At 35.6% G+C, this 21,125-nt stretch overlaps 3 protein-coding genes across 3 annotated transcripts in view; 2 read left to right on the forward strand and 1 right to left on the reverse strand.

Annotated features, from left to right (window-relative positions):
* aub (aubergine) overlaps nt 1-21,125 on the reverse strand; it is an 80,297-nt gene that overhangs the window by 56,540 nt on the left and 2,632 nt on the right. The window lies entirely within an intron of this gene.
* Nucleotides 6,977-7,924, forward strand: LOC136974171 (ATP-dependent DNA helicase pif1-like). Its single transcript, XM_067268975.1, has one exon. The coding sequence runs from the start codon at nt 6,977-6,979 to the stop codon at nt 7,922-7,924; it is 948 nt and encodes a 315-aa protein (XP_067125076.1).
* LOC136974172 (uncharacterized) lies at nt 7,921-8,394 on the forward strand. Its single transcript, XM_067268976.1, has one exon. It carries the CDS (start codon nt 7,921-7,923, stop codon nt 8,392-8,394), a length of 474 nt encoding a protein of 157 aa, XP_067125077.1.

Below are 21,125 nucleotides of genomic sequence, written 5' to 3' on the forward strand. Positions count from 1 at the left end.
CCACTTTGACCGCTCGGCCATCCTGCTATCGTAGAGGAATTGTTTGGCTAGACGCGCAGGGTAATGTTTGCACGACGAGAAACGAGGCCAAACCGAGCAGGAAAACATGTGGGTCACCCTTTGTTTTCGCAAAATTAGCAACGAAGTCACGGGCATGCCAACGAAATCCGAGGCAACCGACAAAAACCGAGGCAAATTTTTCGCAAAAAAAAAAGCAACAAAACCGACGATAACCGAGGTATTACTGTATTTGTAAAATATTTAGAGTTTAAAAATTCTAAACTTTAAAAAAGAATAGCATGTATTATACACCAAATCCAATTAGCTTTATATGTAACAAATGTTCAATTTTCTTATTTATCTATAGTGATATACGAAATGTGATTCTTAAAGTGGAAAAAGATGAGACATTCATCTACTTTAGTTATTATTTACCTGTGATTGTAAATAGTTTAAATATTTTCACAATAAAAAAAAATTCACTCATTTATAATTAGAGGCTGCAAATTTATTAATACAGTACTACACAAACAAACGTTATTTTATCTACGTATGGAAGAAGTGAAATGGGTAATCTGCGGTTCAATATTTCAAAAATTTTAATTCTACCAATAGTCTCGACACAAATTCTTACATTCTTACACGAGCAATTTTGCATGCTTCGTCCATTTCGTTACCACTAAACTGCTTTTGATTTGGTTTTGAGAAAGGAGGCATAATTAAAATAGCATTTTTATTTTTGACGCCCAATTTAATTTGAGGAAACCCTCTATCAGGTATAACAATATCTCCCTCCTCCAGTTTTTGCAGAATACCACAATCATTTGTTATAAACAAATCTGTACTTCTTCCATATCCACTAGAAAGAAAAGTTAAAAGTCCTGACAGGACAATTCCAATTAAATATTTTATAGTATAAGAAGATTTATAGTAAGAATAAAATTGAATTTGATGTTGAACCGATGATGGCTTCTCAGTTTTAATTTCTGTACAGTCGATGATTACTCTTGTTTCAGGATAATTTTCTTTAAATGATTGAGGTAATGTAACCTTAATAATTTCCAAACACAAAACAATTTACATTTGATTTTCTCATTTTTAATATTATAACCCAAAAACAAATTTAAAAACAATAAGCGATTTACTGCGCTAGGTATGGTTTTCGAAATGTCTCAGATACAATGCATATGAATTCTTTAGTGAACTTCTGTGTGTTATATAAATATTTGTCACCGGGGCAGCACACGAGTAACTTGCACTCGGGGTCTATTGAAGCTACTTTAATTGTTGATTAGCCTGGCAGAGTGCATACCAATCTGAAAGGTTTGCAGTTATTGGTACTTGTCTAAAAACCAACAAGTTTTTGATAAATGCAGACACATTACGCCAATAAATTAAAATTTTCAATTCGTTAAACATGCCAATACATAATACTTGAATACAAAATAATAATGCGTGATATATATTCAAAGTGACCGCTATGTCCCCGTCATCAACAATGTAGTACTACTACATAAGAGCATGCGAAATAAACATTTATATTCAGAGTAGGTTAGGTTAAAGGATTAAAAAAATAATCCTTTAAATCAGGGGTCCCCAACCTTTTTGTACCTAAGAGCACATTCTAGAACACCGGCCGGACGGCGGGCACCATTTACAGTATTTTTTCAAGGTGAATTTATACTTGGACATAGTTAATAATACATACACATAATGTACAGAAAACATTTAATTCCAAAAATGTAATAAAACACACACAAGACTATTCACAATAGTTTTTACAAAACAAGTAATTACTAAACAATGCATACAAAATCTACAGAGTATAAAAATTCTTTATAAAAAATATAAATCTGAAAGTAAATGTGATTTTTGGCATTGCATTTCATTGGCCATTGATTCGTAATTAGGAGAGTACGATGATATTCCTGCTGGTAAGCAATCGTCAAGGTGTTCATCTGTAAGTCGTGATCTGTACTTTGATTTTATGATATTCAGAACGGACCGGTTTATTTCATTTCAAGTATGGGAAATTTGGTTGGTGAAGATTTGGCGGAGGGGAAAAAGAGATCGGTCGCATTTCGCTTTGTGCTTTTATCTGTGTTGGACGCCATTTCTACTTTTGAGTGGTTAATCATTAAAAACGAAAAAACTTTTACATAGCATTTTATTGAAAACCGAAATCTTTTTATTTTTATCGTGGTCCCACAGCGGCGGGCACACGTAAAACGATCGGCGGGCGCTATGGTGCCCGCGGGCATAGGGTTGGGGACCACTGCTCTAAATTCATAATATATGAATTAATCTTTCTAAATTAAAATTATTGTGAGTTTAAATAATATTGATGGGAAATTATCCTATGAAGTTTTGTGAGAAAATTTGAAAATTTTGCTTTGTCGTTATTGAAATTACAAAGTTTCTAGTCATTCTAGAGAAGTATTTAACTAATCAATAAATATGAGAAAGTACATTTATGATGCAAAAGAATAAATTACTCTCTTATAAGTTTTCAGACATTTTAAATAGTAAAAGTCATTGGAAAAGTAAGTAGTGAGTAGTAAAAGTAAGTAGTAAGTAGTAAAAGTAAGTATTGGAAAAGTAAGTAAGGTTAAAGGTTAGTTCATAACAAAAGCAAATGAGAAAAGCGATTTTTATTCATTTAGTGAAATTGACCCATACAACCAAAAAGCGAGAAGCGATTGCGAATTTTAAGGAGCAAATCATTTGCAAGCAAGAGAAAACATCATCTCGAAAAACAAAATGGCCTCTCGATATTCCGTTGTTAACCACATTTGTTTATTTATTGGGAAAGAAAGATAGTCAAAAAGAAAACGATGCTGGGTGAGAGGAATATTAAAAATCCGTAATTACAACATTTACTCTATTGCAAGAGAAAGTTTTTCAAAAACAACAAAAATCACATGACAACTAACAAAAATACAATTGGTGGTGCTAGCAAAAAAGCTAGACGATTCCGAACTTCAAAGTAATTCACGAAATACTAAAATTTGCTGGAAATGACATCATGTCTGATTGTTATTCGCTCTGTTTTTCACTTTTGCCAGCAAATCATGCTCAGTGTGAACTAAGCTTATTACACTTTCTCAAAGACTGAAAAAATTTCTGAAAGTATTATAAAAATATTACAATTAGATTATTCAAGATTAGTGAATAAAATTGAACAGTTTAACAAAATATCAAATGTATAACAAATAATTTTTAGAAAAGTGACTAATGAGTTAAATAAATATGAAATTAGTCAATGTACTAATTTTTTTATTTAGTTGTTACAAACAAATGTTATATATGTTAAATAAAAGTGATCTAAGAATATTAGCTTACATTGGATTACTGTATTGTAAACTTGTATCTATATATCTATATATATAAAAACGAATGTGTGTGTGTGTGTGTGTGTGTGTGTGTGTGTGTGTTTGTCCTTCATGCATTACCACACCATTTATCCGATTGCCATGAAACTTTGGGAAGTTGTTTAATACATTCCCGCAAAGGTTTGTGGCATATGTGAAGATCACCATTTCCCCCTTTCAAAAATATATTTATATATAGATTAAGGCTTTTATGTCCAACAGATGGCGCTAACTTCCGACGACCTAAGTTTGCTTTTCTGTGAGGCATTATGCTTTTCTGTGAAAATGGACTAAAGCAAATCATTTTCTATCTATCTATATAAATAAAATATAACGTTTGTTTGTTCCTACCAATTCCTTTGAAATTTTGACACAACATTGCATTCGAATACGCACGTGTTTTTATATAATATACATGTCGAAATTCCCCCTACTGGGGGGAGATGGACAGGATTAAGGCTTACCGTGAAGAACTCGGCTTCTATTATACTATTTTACATGTGGTTTTTTGCGTTTTAATAGGTTACGTCAACAGAATATACACTAAAAAGAAATTTTTCGATATTCCCTTGCGAGGGAGAGGGACAGGATTAAGGCTTACTGTGAAGAACTCGACTTTTATTATACTATTTTAGATGCGTGTTTGATTGTGTTTTAATAGGGTACGTCAAGAGAATGTACACTAAGAAGGGATTTTTTGAAATTCCCCCCACGGGGGAAGTGTTATCTATATATATAAAAACGAATGTGTCTGTCTGGCTGTCTGTCCTCCATGCATTACTACACCATTTATCCGATTGCCATAAAACTTTGGGAAGTTGTTTAATACACTCCCACAAAGGTTTCTGGCATATGTGAAGGCCACCATTTCCCTCCTTCCAAAAATATCTTTATATATGTATTTGTGAACTGTTATTTGTAATAATTTTTGTTTAATCACTTTATTTTTGCTAATTATGTATTCACTTGACCTTTGTTAAAACCTTAACTGTATCTTAAACAACAACCAAAGTTATATGAGGAAATTTGCCTATTTTACCGATCTAGGTACTCCCGTTTCCAAATTTTAATATCAACTTAAAATGGTTTAGAGACGAATTAGAGTAGAAACAGTTTATTATCCAACTATCAGAAAACTGACAACATGCCAAGGAAAACAGAAAGGAGCAATTAAGTAATTAAATTAATTTGTAAAGGATTAAAAATATAAAAGTGGGAAACATCGTACCCCCCCTTCCACGGCACCGAGTGTCACTTCTACAATGTTTACACATTAAACGAAGAACTTAGTCAAAGCAATCAATGAATAATGATGATAGCTGTCACAAAACAAAGATGAGTCACATCAACAAGATGATGACTCTACAAAAGTTAGATGTCATTATCAAACAACAAAATAAAACAATCATCTCAGCTACAATGACAAAACCGCCAATAAATCATCACCCGATGACGACACTACCATATAAATCATCGTCTGATGACAAACTTTCTCATGCTGGAAGTGTTTAAAAAGGGAGCTCCAACCCGATCAAAGAGTCAGATAGAAAGTCAGAGACAAGACTCAAGAAGTCTCAGGGTCAGAAAGAAAATGTCAGACAAGAGAGTAGACCAGAAGCAGTAGTTAAAAGTAGTGAGAAGTAGTGAGAGAGAGACAGAGAGACATTTAATAGTGAGTTGAATCGATTTAAAAATTTGAATAATTCTTTGAATAAATTCGAAATCGAATAATTCTTTCGAATACTGATTTTTCCCATTTTTCTCAGTGAATTTGCAAGCATCGCCAACAGTTATGCCCCCCAAACGTCAATCGATTGGTCGATCTACATCTCAAGCACAAAAGAAAGAGGCATTACGAGCTTCAGAAACAGACGAGGAACAGAAAGCAAGATTAGAAGCCGTTCGAGTACGCACTGCTCAATCCCGTTCTTCTCAAATGAACGAGCAACGAGAATAAAGATTGGAAACCGATCGAGTATGCACTGCTCAATCACATTCTTCTCAAACGAACGAGCAACAAGAATCGAGATTGGAAGCCGATCGAGTACATACTGCTCAAGCCCGCTCAAAGGAAACAATTGACCAACGGGGAGCAAGACTAGGAACGAATCGAGAACGCAATGTTCGATCCAGATGGACACTGCATGCTGATTTGAATCTTGCTGCGTTTCATTACAATGCTGATTATGATTACAGTCTTCATCGAAGTGTCGTTATTGAAAAAATGGACAAATTATGCAAATTTTACCATGCTTTGAAATTCAAAAATGAAACTACAGGAATGTGCTGCGCAGGTGGAAAAGTGAAATTGCCAGAATTGCATTTACCACCCGAACCATTATCAACGTTGGTATCAGGTGACACAAGCCAGTCGAAACATTTCTTGGCAAACATACGCAAGTACAATTCATGTTTCCAAATGACATCATTTGGTGCAACAGAAATCATACGTGACAATTACATGCCAACGTTCAAAGAGCAAGGGCAAATTTATCATCGTACTGGATCACTTCTACCACTGCCGGATGCAGATCACAAATTTCTCCAAATTTATTTCATGCGATCAAATAAATTCGAACATTCGATGAAATAAATTTGAAGAAATTTATTTCATCGAATGTTCTAAGGATGGAAAATGCACGAAACGCTATCCACGAGACTTACACGCCGAAACTATCACTGGAAATGATGGATATCCACAATATCGTCGATGATCAACTGAAGATGGTGGCAAATTCATCACTCTAAAAGTACGCAACAATGACATTGAAGTCGATAATCGTTGGGTTGTGCCGTATTTGCCATTACTCTCAAAGATTTTCAAAGCACACATCAATGTTGAATATTGTAGTTCAGTGAAATCAATCAAATACATTTGCAAATATGTCAACAAAGGAAGTGATAGGGCAGTTTTTGGAGTGGGAAATGCATCTGCATCAATCAATGAAATTGATCAATATGAATTGGGACGCTACATTAGTAGCAATGAAGCAGTTTGGCGTATTTTCTCATTTCCAATTCATGAACGTCATCCAACAGTTGTTCATTTGGCAGTACATCTTGAAAATGGACAGCGTGTGTTTTTACAACGGAGAATGTACATGCAAGAGCATTATCGCCACAAAAAACAATGTTAACTGCATTCTTCTCATTGTGCACAGATGATTTGTTCGCAAAAACGTTACTTTACTCAGAAGTGCCAAAATACTACACATGGAATGCATCAGCGAAAAAGTTTCGACGTCGTAAACAGGGCAAACCAGTTGAAGGACATACAAATTTATATTTGTCCGACGCGTTAGGTCGTCTGTATACAGTTCATACAAACAATCAAGAATGTTTTTACTTGCAATTACTGTTAGTTAACATACGTGGACTGAAATCCTTCCAAGAACTGAGAACAGTAAATGGTGAAGTATGTGCGACCTATCAAGAGGCTTGCCAAGAATTAAATCTTCTTCAAAACGATGCACATTGGGACACAACACTCACTGATGCATCGAACACTGCTCAACCACAGCAAATATGCAAGTTATTTGCAATAATATTGACAACGTTGTTTCCCATCCAATCCGAAAGATCTTTGGGAAAAATACAAAGATTACATGAGTGAAGACATCCTACATCGTTTGCGAGCAACGAATCAGAATCCGGACATGCAATTTACACCACACGTGTATAATGAGGCATTGGTTTCGATCGAGGATAAATGTTTGGCAATCGCTAACAAAGGATTGGGGCAGTTGGGAATGTGTGCACCGAATCGATCTGTAAATGACGCTTATGATCGTGATTTGCAACATGAAACACACTTCGATGTTGATGATTTGGGTACATTTGTTGAAACGAATCTTCCAAAGTTGGTTTCAGAACAACGTGTTGTATATGACACAATAATGCTAGCAATTACATATCAAAGGGACGGATTGTACTTCATAGATGCACCCAGAGGTACAGGTAAAACTTTTCTCATTTCACTAATTTTGGCAACCGTTCGATCACAGAATAAAATTGCACTGGCAATTGCATCATCTGGAATTGCGGCAACACTATTGGATGGTGGTCGAACAGTGCATTCAGCACTGAAGTTGCCGTTGAATTTGCAAACCACTGAGACACCAACATGCAATATCACCAAAAATTCTGGAATGGGCAAAGTTCTCCAAACATGTAAACTTATCATATGGGACGAATGCACAATGGCTCACAAAAAAGCATTGGAAGCGCTTGATCGTACACTGAAAGATTTGATACCAGACAATAAAATGAGTGCTCCCCTTGGAGCACTCATTTTATTGTCTGGTGATTTTCGACAAACTCTGCCAGTTATACCACGTTCAACACCCGCTGATGAACTTAATGCATGCCTCAAATCATCAGTTCTATGGCGACATGTAAATAAATTGACTTCGAAAACCAATATGCATGTTGAACTACAAAATGATGTATCCGCAGAACATTTTGCAAAACAATTGCTGGATATTGGGAATGGGAAGATGGCAATAGACAGTCTACACACCGTATCACATTGCCAACAAACTTTTGTAAGATGACATCAACCAAAGACAAATTGTTTCAAAAGGTTTTCCCAAATATCGCGCGGAATCACAAAAATCATCAGTGGCTCAGTGCACGTGCTATATTAGCAGCTAAGAACGATGTCAATGACATCAACTTCAGCATTCAAAACAGAATACCAGGCGAAGCGACAACGTATAAGACATCCTTCGACACTGTTATGAATCAAGACGAAGCTGTCAATTACCCAACAGAATTCTTGAATTCACTAGATTTGCCAGGAATGCCACTGCACATTTTAACATTGAAAATTGGTGTGCCTATCATTCATCTTCGAAACATCAATCCACCACGACTTTGCAACAGTACAAGACTTTCGATGAATAAGATGATGAACAATGTCATCAAAGCTACAATTTTAAATGGAAAATTCAAGGGGAAAAATGTACTGTTGCCACCTATTCCAATGATCCCAACAGATATGCCATTTGAATTCAAACGTTAACAGTTTCCGGTGCAAATCACTTTTGCAATGACCATCAACAAAGCACAGGGACAATCGTTGCAAGTGTGTGGGCTAGATTTGGAGATTCCGTGCTTCTCACATGGACAACTGTATGTGGCCAGCTCACGCGTCGGAAAACCTTCTGATTTATTCGTGTACGCACCAGACAGAAAAACAAAAAATATCATGTATCCACAAGCACTCCAATAAATAAATAGAATTGAAACGACACTTTGAAATGTTTTCCCGATGAAAATTAATAATAATAATAATAATAATAATAATAATAACTCTCCCGTGGTCACCACCTGGTCGTGGTGGGAGAGCCCAGTAATTTTACTGATCCATAGGGCAATGCAAACTGGAGCATAAGCTCCTGGTAAGGACACCCATGCCAGTAAGGTCTATGGGGAGAAATGAAGCTAAGAGTGACCACACCCACATTCTGTGGAGATATTCATCATGGTAATAACTAGATCAAAGTGTGATACCGGCTCGGACGTCGCCCGGGTTAACAAGGTCCGCGTTCGTGGGTTAGGCAGAGGCTCACGTTCGAAAAATAGGTCACAGTCTCCCTTGGTTACCGGTGGCGAAAGCAGCACCGGCCCAAGCATGGCTACTGCAATGCCCTCAACAGATGTGAGGAACCAACCCAGCCTTGGTGTTTCTGTGGCAATGCATCCACAGACCACAAAGGCTGGAAAACCACGCCAACAAATGAAATGGACAGTAGAAATGAACGAGTTTATCATCCGTACTTATTACACCATCACAAAACTCGAAACAAACATGACAGCATACAGACAACAACTACACCATAGATTCACACAACAGTATCCTCATCTCACTGTCACCGAACAAAGGGTTGTTGATCAAAAAAGAACAATTATACACAACAACCTTATTCCACAAACAACACTTGAACTTATCAAACAACAGGTTGCTGATCAAATACATCAACAGACAGAAACATCTAACATTAATGAAGATCATGTAACCTGTCAGGATAATCCAGCAACAAGCATTGATAATAACACACATACAACAATTACCACTAATGATACTACAGACACTTCCTCATCCATCACTGATAACATAGACTTGGATTTAGTTAATACGCTCTCACTTATATTTCAGGAAACACTCACTAAATATACAGGTACAGATCCCACACAACGACCACGAATACCAAAAATCAACACGTCAAAGGAAGTAGGAAAAACACTAAATTATGTAAACACTCACTTACTACCACACTACATTCATTCAATTTCTACACTCGCAGACATTCATACATTAGTTTATGCTGGGGCAGTCACAGTAGTGACACACCATGGACTGAAAGTACAATCACAGACAAATACACAGAAAACACAATTCTATCACAAGCCTGCCTGGCAGAGAAGAATAGAAACACAAATAAATGACATTAGACAGCAATTAGGCAGGCTAACACAATACACTAAAAACAACATAACACCCAAATTAAGGAAACAGCTCAAAAACATTTTCAAGAAAATAAAAACACACACAAAACATGAACATCACAACACACGCATTACAGAATACATTGATACACTAAAACAAAAACTTGCTGCCAAAGCACGTAGACTCAAACGATACAAAACATGTACACTACGAAAACAACAAAATAAATTATTTACAAACAATGAAAAACTCTTTTACAGACAAATTAATAACAAAGCAAACACTGATACACAGCACAGTGGCACACCAACAGAAGAACTCACAACATATTGGTCTTCTCTTTGGTCCAGTGCTGTCACGCACAATGCTGATGCAGGCTGGATCGAGGAGGAGAACAGAAACTTGCACAACATACCAACTATGCCCTGTGTTGAAATAAACATACATGATTTCCAATACACTGTTAACAGAACACACAACTGGAAGACACCTGGTGTAGACAACATTCACAATTTCTGGTACAAAAAGTTTACATCACTGCACCAGGAACTAGCTAAACATCTAACACACATCATCATCAATCCACAAGACATGCCAAATTTTCTTACTCATGGCATCACCTACATGAAACCTAAAAACAACAATACCACAGACCCCACACAATACAGACCAATTACATGTCTTCCAACACTCTACAAATTATTGACATCCTGTATTGCAAACAAAATATACAAACATGTTGAAGAACACGACATTCTAACAGAACAACAAAAAGGTTGTCGTAGAAACCACAGGGGATGCAAAGAACAGTTACTCATAGATTCAGTCATTCTACGGCAAGCACACAGACAACACAGAAACATACACATGGCATATATAGACTACAGAAAAGCATTTGACAGTGTTCCACACAGTTGGCTGCTACATATCCTACACATTTACAAAATACATCCATCACTCATTGCATTCTTTCAAAACACTATGCAGCACTGGAGAACAACACTACATCTCAGGGCCCATAACACTTCCATACAAACAAACCAAATTTTTATTAGGCGAGGAATTTTTCAAGGAGATTCCTTGAGTCCTCTCTGGTTCTGCCTAGCCCTGAACCCATTATCCAACATGTTAAACAACACGCAATATGGTTACAATATCAGACACAAAAAAACAACACAGTTTACACTGTCACATCTCATGTACATGGATGACATAAAACTTTATGCATCCACACAAAAACAACTTCATCAACTCCTACAAATCACACATTCATACACCAAGGACATACAAATGGAATTTGGCCTAGATAAATGCAAAACAGTTCACATAGAAAAAGGAATCCTGAAGAAAGAAGATTTTGCACTTGGAAATGGAGACATTATTGAATCCATGGAAGAGGGCGAGTTCTACAAGTATTTAGGATTCCAACAGGCCAAACTAACAGAACATACACAAATAAAGCAAAGATTAATTAAAGAATACCAAAGTACGTTAAATGCTATTCTCAGAACACAATTAAATGCAAAACACACAGTTAAAGCAATAAACACATATGTCATCCCAGTACTCACATATTCTTTTGGAGTTATACATTGGACTCACACTGATCTTGAGCAACTCCAAAGGAAAACAAGAACAACACTTACTAAGCATAAACAACATCATCCTAAATCTGCCACAGAAAGATTAACCCTTCCACGTAAAGATGGCGGACGTGGCCTGATTGACATAGTTAACCTTCACTACAAACAAATACAGTCACTGCGAGAGTTTTTCTACAAAAAACAAGAAACATCACAATTACATAAAGCAGTAACTCTAGCAGACTCGAATAACACACCATTAAACTTACACTCACATCATATGGACACAACACAACATATAAAAAGCATAGACACCATTAAGCAATCGTGGGCTCAAAAGGCACTCCATGGCAGGCATCCTTACGATCTGGCCCAGGATTTTGTTGACAAAACTGCGTCAAACAGCTGGTTAGCTCGGGGATGCCTCTTTAAGGAGACGGAAGGATTCATGATTGCCATACAGGATCAGGTCATAAATACTAAAAACTACAGAAAACACATACTCAAAGATGCAACACTCACAAATGACACATGCAGAAAATGTCACATCATGCCAGAAACTATACAACACATCACCTCTGGTTGCAAGCTCTTGGCACAGACAGATTATTTACACAGACATAATCAAGTAGCAAATATAATACACCAAGAGCTTGCAAAGAAACACAAATTAGCAGACAACCACGAACCATACTACAGATACATTCCACAGACAGTATTGGAAAACAACACGCACAAAATGTACTACGACAGAGCCATAATCACAGATAAAACAATTTACCACAACAGACCAGACATCACACTCATTGACAAACACAATAAAATCACATACATTATAGATATATCCATTCCAAACACTCACAATATACAAAACGCATGCACTGAAAAAATTAGCAAGTACACAGAACTCGCCCAGGAAATAAGGCATCTGTGGAGGATGGATAGGGTGATTATTGTACCTGTTGTTCTCTCTTCTACAGGTGTCATACCACACACACTACACAAAAGCCTGGGCACATTAGAATTGAATAGAAACACATACATCACACTACAGAAGGCCACTATATTCAATACATGTCATATTGTGAGAAAATTCCTGAATACAGACACACACACTGATACACTTCTTTAATTTCCGTTTTGGTTACTATGCCTTGACTTTGGTCCGGCATAGTACACAGCCACCGGTGTTAACCGAGTATCTCTTACTTAACCCAACATAATAATAATAAGTTTCAGTAAAAATGTTAAAATGTAAATTGAATTTTATCATAACGAGTTTGCTTGAATTTCCTTTCTTCTGAAATCGCAGCAACGTGCGACGGGTAAGCTAGTATGTGTATAAAATGGTTAAAATATATGTTAAAGATAATTAATGTAGATTCACAAGTTTGTGGAAACATGGAAAAAACCTAGTGTAAATTACAGAAGGAAAATAGAATTGTAATTAATTTGGTAAAAGAATATTGTATTCTCCCCTGTAACAAGCAAGGCTTGTCTTTATTACAATAAAGTAATTATAATAATAGCAAAGTTGAGGCCAAAGTTTTAAATGCGAAAATGAGTATGTCAGACGTTCGGCGCCGCTTTCCTGTAAGACCACGACTCCACTAGCGTAAAAACGGCCATAAAAGCTTTTAATCACGTGACCATGATATTTTACGCCCGAGCAAGTCGTAAAACCAGCGTAAAAGCGAGTCGAGCAGTGTTCAACTTTCGAAGCAAATACGGCCGTAAAATGATGCCATCCACCAATCAGAAGCCAGTGAAATCTAGGTCATTGTGACACGGTGCGAAAATGGCGGAAAATGAGTTTTTGTGTACGTTCTCTCATGGCTACTTGGAAAAGAACTAGAATAGATCCGGAAAGATTTATCAAAAACATCCGAAAGTATTGATATTTCTACAAGAGGTATCTCAATTATAATAACGAATGCCTAAAACACGAAATATGGATGACCAAAGGAAAATCCTTCATTTAGGAGTATATAATAAAAACTTTTTTATTATATACTGTATATTATCTTAATAATACAATAATAAAAGTTAATATACGAAAGTAAAGATATTATTTTTACTACATTTGTAATTATAGTACAGAAAAAACTCATAGAATATAATTACTGTCTTTATACTGACACATCACGTATACAACTGTAATAGTACCAACGCCGTAAAAAGCTTCGCTAGCCAGATCTCCACCACAATTCGAGCGCAAACGCAAATAGGTCATGTAAGTAAAAGCTTTTACGGCAAGGGGTTTTACAGCCGTGTTTACGCTAGTGGAGTAGCAGCCTAAGCCTAGAAGTTTGACAATGGTATTTGGAATGTCGAGCACAATTCCACTGACTTTCCAAACACCATTGTCAAACTTCTAGGCTTACAAGAAAGCAGTGCTAAACATCCCGATGTACACGTTTCTGTGTTTAAAACTTCGGCCTCAACGTTGCTAATAATAATAATAATAATCATTAAAGAATTTGTGAATTAATCTCATTCACTGGTATGATAAGCTCATATGTATGTGTGTCTATTTATTTAGACTAAGTGTGAAAAAAGGATATTGTGTAAATTATTAAAAAATATACATAGAATCAGTCATGAATAAAGAGGAAGGAGGAATACTGGCAAAATGTACCACATCTGTACAAAGAGTCTACAAGAATAAGGAGTTTTATGGGGGGTGACCAACAAGTTTCCCAGTTTCCCACAGACATTAGTTTGCACCAGGGCTCAGCTCTGCACCCTTACCAGTTTGTCTTAATTATGGATGTGCTGACAGGAGACTTACAAATACTTTGGTGTCTACTGTTTGATGATGATATTGTGCTTATTGATGTGGACAAGGACAAATTACACTAAAGTGGAAAAGTGAAGGAAAAGACTGGAAGGAAAAGGCTTAAAGATTAGATTAGTGGAAAGAAAACAAAATATATGAAACTAGCAGGTAGGCCCGGCATTGCTCGAGCAAAAGTAATGATAGTGAAGATTGAGATTATTACATTATAGTCACAAAAGAAAAAAAGGAATTTCATCAACGAACTAAGTATTTCTAAAGAAAGGTCAAATTTGAAAATCGAATGTTCTAATATTGTTCAATTTTCACGATGTGTTCTGATTATATCGTTCGATTTTCATCGAATGTTCTAAAAAAGAAAGGTCGAGAAAAACCGAACTAATCTGTTTAAATTTAAAAATCAAATATGTTCTAACATATTACTCTTTCCTTTTTTTTCCTCCAGCGCCCGTAAATCTTGCACATCGCCTTCTCTTGTTCTCCATTGTTATTTAACACTTCCATTGTTACTTAACACTTTGGTACTTAAATTTGGTATCCTGTGTACCGAATTTCAACTTTCAACTCCCAACCGTTTTAGCGAAAATTAAGATTATTACATTATAGTCAACCTTACCCGTTTTCACAGAATGCAAGAATTGGGACCCAGTTTCCAAACTAATTAGAGAATTTTTAGATGGGTCTAAAAATATGTTCGATTTCCCGCAAAAACGAAAAAACTGCATCTGCGTCTTGCACGTCGTTTCTCTTAACACTTCCATTGTTGACACTTCTATTGTTACTTAACACTTCCATTGTTGATGGAAGTGTTAAGCCTTAATCCTGTTCCTCTCCCCGTGGGGAGGAATTTCGAAAAATCCCTTCTTAGCGTGCGTCCTCGCGACGTACCCTAACTGTGTACCAAATTCAACTTTCAACTCCTAACCGTTTGGGCTCTGCACTGATTATTATTATTATTATTATTATTATTATTATTATTATTATCAACTCGTCTCGATTATATATATAGATGTGGTTTTGGGGAAGGTGCTTCTGAGAATGAAGTCTGTGAAAATTGAAGAGGTGAGAGTGAAAGATTCAGATATTTGAGGTCAGTACTCCAGCAAGATGGAGAAATTGATGAAGATATAAGTGTTCCTGCTGGTTGGACTAAATGAAGAGGGGCTAGTGGAGTACTTTGTAACAGAAGAATGCCTCCAAACTTAAGAGGAAAATTTTATAAAATGGTTGTTAGGCCTGCAATGTTATACAGTTGAGTGCTGGGCTCAGAAGAAAGTGCAGATACAGAGAATACATGTTGCAGAAATGCAGATGCTAAGATGGATGAGTGGTGTCACAAGGAAAGATAAGGTGAGGAATATCAGGGGAAGCCTGGGCATCAAAGATAAAAGAAAAATCGAGGGAAAATCAACTGGTGTGTGCAAAGCCAATCAGAAACAACCTCAGTACAGCAAGTCCTGGAAATGTCAATAGAAGGGACAAGGAGAGGAAGACCTAGAAAGATCTGGAACAAGAGCCTTAAATGTGACATGGAATAGTGCAGAAGTTGCTTTGGACAAGACAGATTGGAAGAGAAAGAATCAAAATGCTGACTCCATACGGTTTGGAAATGATCAAAAAGAATAAGACATGAATATAACAACAACTTAAATATTAGTAACAACATTCAAAAGTTCACATATAGTTAATCAGGGCCTCCTGCCCCAAGGTTTACATATCTGGTCTCATCTTTCATGTAACTCCATTCTCGAGATTAAGGAAAGACAGATGGATGACAGTGGGAATTTATCAGTCTACAATTTTTTCAAATTGCAGCCCAATAACTTGAGAAGGCATTAAATATAATGCCCAGCATATAAAAATGCCTGCAAAAAGTTTAACCCTGCAGTGTGAATCTATTTTTCAGGTGTTAAATTAGAAATTAAACAATGAAGTTTAAATTCATACTTTTATTGTCTTAGGAATATAACCATCAAGAAACATTAATGAATTCAAATAATAAAAAACAAACATACATTCAAGATTTTCAACTTTTAAACATATTAAAATAATATTAAATCATATGCCTCTGTGTCCTTATCTTATAGTATAGTATTTAAAATGTCTACTCTGACTTATTATGTTAAAAAAATTTAGAAGCAAGAAGCATATGATAAATAGCGAGGTTGCGGCCCAAGTTTTCGTCTCTAAAACGTGAATGTCGAATGTTACTTACAAGATAGCGGCACTCAACATTCACATTCTAGAGATGAAAACTTCAGTTGCAACCTTGATAATCATTGATTTAGGCTTAACTCATGCATAATAACAAAATTAGGAGTTAACAAAAAACAAGCAAACTAAAAGATTTTGAAAGCTCAAATATGAAAAACTGCACTGTTAATAAATCAATTGTTTGTGTTTAAACTTAAAATAATTACTTAATTTTAAAATATGGATCAATATTTCATTAGAATTTAATTTTGAAAGACAAAAACCATTTCACAAATAAAGAGATCTTAACAATATTCTAGAAATTTATTTGAAAATTACTCGTATAAATTTATTACATTACGCACTTTTTGGAATAAAAGCACATCCCATAAATAAAATTAATCATTAACATAAATATTAGATAAAATTCTTCGCACTTGAAATTGAGCTGCTGAGATAACAAAACAGCTTGTCTGGAGTATATTCTTATAATTTTCCCAATGTATGACGAAAATGTGACTTTGTTTCTTGCTTTATGTCATTATTGTTCTAGAGCAGCGTTTCTCAAAGTGGGCGATAATGCCCCCTTGTGGGCGGTGAGTAAATCTAAGGGGGCGCTGGAGGCAGGGTACCGAACGGTGACCAAAGGCAAAAGTTGGGGTCACTGACAGCCGTTCCCTTTCCTCTGTTAAACAGATAAGAGGAAACATTGCGTTTAATGGTTTCCAGATGTTGAGAACAACGTACAGTAAGTGCATAAAGTGTGAGATTCATAGAAAAGTTTTCCTAAGAATATTTCCAATCCTTTCTCACACAAGAGAAAATGGGTTAGGGGGCATTGGGTATAACTTTATAGACAAAGGGGGCGATGGATCGAAAAAGTTTGAGGATCACTGTTCTAGAGTGATGCTTAAATATACAGAGTACAAAATAATTGTTAAAAATAAAATTAACCCAATTTGTAGCTCAACTGCAAATTTATTTTCTTTACTCAATTATAATTTTCATTTTGCACTTTACCATTTTATTTCTTGAAGCAACTCAATTAACAGAAAAAGTTATTACTTCAATATCAACTTTAAACCTCCAATTTAATAAATTCTAGAACCATTATCAAATCAACCTTATTGATAATCACTTCATGTAATGCATGAAATGGAATGAGATCTATATTTATAAACACCCATATAATTGAAAATTAACAATTGCATGCAATGAGGGGCGGTCACCTTGTGACCCCACTTGACCCCACTCATATTTTTGTTTATATTATAGACAAGTATTAATTTTGAAATTTGAAATTTTTTTTACTTTTATCCCCTAGTTTGTGAATACTTTGGAGTATGACAAAAATTCAGTAATTATAGTGGTTCCTATTAAAAATATATATATATATATATATATATATATATATCTGATGCTGTGCAATAGATTGTTACTCTCTTGTGATTATTATATTATTTTGATTTGAGAAATTGTAATCCTGACTATATAGTAGTAACTATAAAGTGTATTTTAGTTGCTGAGACATTTTCTATATTTTACAAGCAACTGCTGAATTTCAAGCACATGCACAATTTTCATATTTTTGATGGCTGACATATATCTAACCTCAACTGATTCTTGTGCTAATTGTGAGTACAGTGAAAGTAACAGTGATTTCAAAATGAATTCAAAGAGTTATTTGACTCCTGAAAAACTAGAAGCAGCTGTCAACAATCCTCATTTATACATGGACGTGGAAATTAATAATATAGAAAGTTCAGATTCCAAGAGCGGCAATGATGCTCGAAAAACTTCCGTGGACCTATAAAATGTGCTTTATGAAAATGTGCCTGCTATAGATGAATTGACAAATGGTAACTACTTGGATTGTCTATAGATAATAATTATTTGTTATTTTTGTGACAGTGGAGGAATGCTCAAACAAGTCAGTGGATGTGTTAAACAGTAATAGTGATTAAATTGATTTGGAAGAATTTAAACCTATAGCTTCAAATAAATATCAACATAATATATCAGCACTGTCCGCTGATGATGTCTTTTCAGATTCCAAAATAGAAGATAATGTAGAAGAATTGAATGACGAAGTATAAGGAGATGCCCCTGTCCAGAAGCTGTCGTCGATCGACCGAACTCTGATATGGTAGTTCCATCGGGTCTTCGGCGAAAAGCTGTTTCGAATATTCAAAGACGACAACCCTCTGCTAATATAATGAGAACTGTACCAGGAATAAGACCACATATACACCCACAAATGCCTCTTGAAGCATTCAGATTATTTTTTTGTGATGATGTTATTGATCTAATTCTATGTTATACCAATCAAAAGCTGAAAAAGTGAAGGATATTTAAAGTATCCTTCACTTTTTCAGCTTTTGATTGGTATAACATAGAATTAGATCATAAAAGTGAAGGATACTTTAAATATCCTTCACTTTTATCTTCAATATTCATCAGGAACATTAAAGACTTCAGAAGAGAGAAAATTTCAAGTGTTAAGCTTTTTGATAACCGAAGGGGTATATCAAAATAATAGAGATCCACTCGACAAATTATTTAGCAAAAAACACATGCCAATTTATAGAGCCACGTTTGAACAATTTTGATTTGAACTTTTATTGAAATGTCTTTGGTTTGGCGATGGCAATACTCTTGAAAATAAAATTTAAAAAAAACAGACAATTTTGCAGCTGTTAGTGAACTGTGGAATTTCATTATCCTAAAATTTCCTACATCTTGCACCCTCAGTTACTATTGATGAAGAACTAATTATTTCCATGGCAGGTGTAAATTTTGTCTATTTATACCAGCCAAACCAGGAAAATATGGTATAGAAGTAAATATTCTCTGCAGTTCAGAGAACTACTACTGTTTTGCTGCTGAACCATATGTTGGGAAAGTGCAAAAGCCACCAAAAGATTATAACAGTGGTCCTGAAGTGGTAAAATGTTTAGTAGCATCTGCCAAACTAGAAAATTTGGGTAGAAATAACATAATGGACAGAAAATTTACATCTGTGCCCTTAGCTGATCTCAAAAATTTTAATTGTTGCAGGGAAATACATTATGATCATAAAGATGTCCCTTTGAAACTAAGACCCATATCACTAAAAAGAAAAAAATCTATTCCAGGTACCATAAGATTTGCTTTCAGAAATTCCGAAACTCTCGATAGTTACGTTCCTAAAAAAGTAAGGTAGCAAGTATTCTTTCTACTCAACATCGTAACACAAAAGTATAGAATACTAAGACAGAGATTAATCATTATTATAATTAAACCAAAGCAGGTCGACGAACCAGTTTTTGTACATCGGCTGCAGTAAGCTCAAACAAACACGATTCTAAAGAACATATTTAACTAGCTCTTTCTCCATATTTTCGGTCAGTCAATCCACGAAGACAACGTCTTAAGAGTCGGTTCGGGGATTTCGTATCGTCCCATTCCCAGTTCTGTATTTTATTTATAAATGCATTTTTAATAATATATGGTTAATAGAATCTATTTTAAGCTTACAAACAAATAAATTTTAGTTTTTAATATAGTACAGAAAAAAAGTAATCTAAATTTACAAATACACGTACGTACAGTACATACTTGTAAATGTACCCGTTTAGGTTAATGTTACCTTAGGTAGCCAAGATGGCGGCTCGTCTCTAATTCCAGCAAGGAAACAGTGGGACGCACGTTCTAACCTACCCTAACCTATTCTAATAATTTGGTTGCTAATAATTATGGTAATTTATTAGAATAGGTTAGGTTAGAACGTGCATCCAACTGCTTCCTTGCCGGAATTAGAGACGAGCCGCCATCTTGGCTACCTAAGGTAACATTAACCCTAGCGGATCCAGCCACGCGTTGTCGTGGCTCAAAATGTATTTATTATAAATGTATAACACTTTCCCCGCGAGGGATTTCGAAAAATCCCTTCTTAGTGTACATCCTCTCGACGTGCCCTATTAAAACACAATCAAAAATGCAAAAAACCACATCTAAAATAGTATAATACAAGCCAACTTCTTCCCTGTAAGCCTTAATCCTGTCCCTCTCCCCCCGGTGCGGGGGATTTAGACACGTATATTATATAAAAACACGTGCATATTCGAATGCAACGTTGTGTCAAAATTTCAAAGGAATCGGTAGGAACAAACGAACGTTACATTTTTATTTATGTAGATTTACAAACATCGAGTGGCACCGACAATGACGCCAAACAGTAGATATTAGAACTACTGTGGAAAGCGCCAATAACGAGCACTTAAAGACCGCTAAATAAGACGACACAGAAACACAGATGTTTTCGTGTTCCGTTCTCTAGGATTTACGATGATTATATTACCATTTACTGTAAATGTGCATATTTTAATACGATTTTATGCGTTTTCAACACTTTTCTAGTGATATTACGACTTCGATACTTGTGGCGGACGGATTAGGAGTCCAATGAAACAACTTAAACTCGATTCTTTCTTCCACGAAAAACCTTGACAATCCAGTGTTAGGTGTTTATACAACTGCTAACGTTTTCAACCCCATCGGGGTCTTCTTCAGGCACAGCACAAAGGTAGTTTCAAATGCCAGTGAATGGAACCAAGAAACCGAAGCGAATTCTATTCCAATTTTGGAATCGTGGAATTGGAAGATATGATGGAACGTTATGCTCGAGCTGGGATGTTATCTACGCATGCGTACAATTACGTTCGCCGATCTCTGGATGTAAAACGAATTAA

Source organism: Centruroides vittatus, unplaced genomic scaffold, assembly GCF_030686945.1.
Source record: "Centruroides vittatus isolate TY-2023 unplaced genomic scaffold, ASM3068694v2 contig_345, whole genome shotgun sequence".
Classification (NCBI taxonomy): Eukaryota; Metazoa; Arthropoda; class Arachnida; order Scorpiones; family Buthidae; genus Centruroides; species Centruroides vittatus.

What these genes read in the sequence shown, in the direction of transcription:
- LOC136974171 (XM_067268975.1), top strand. Translation starts at nt 6,977, where the DNA reads ATGAGTGAAGACATCCTACATCGTTTGCGAGCAACGAATCAGAATCCG.
- LOC136974172 (XM_067268976.1), top strand. Translation starts at nt 7,921, where the DNA reads ATGACATCAACCAAAGACAAATTGTTTCAAAAGGTTTTCCCAAATATC.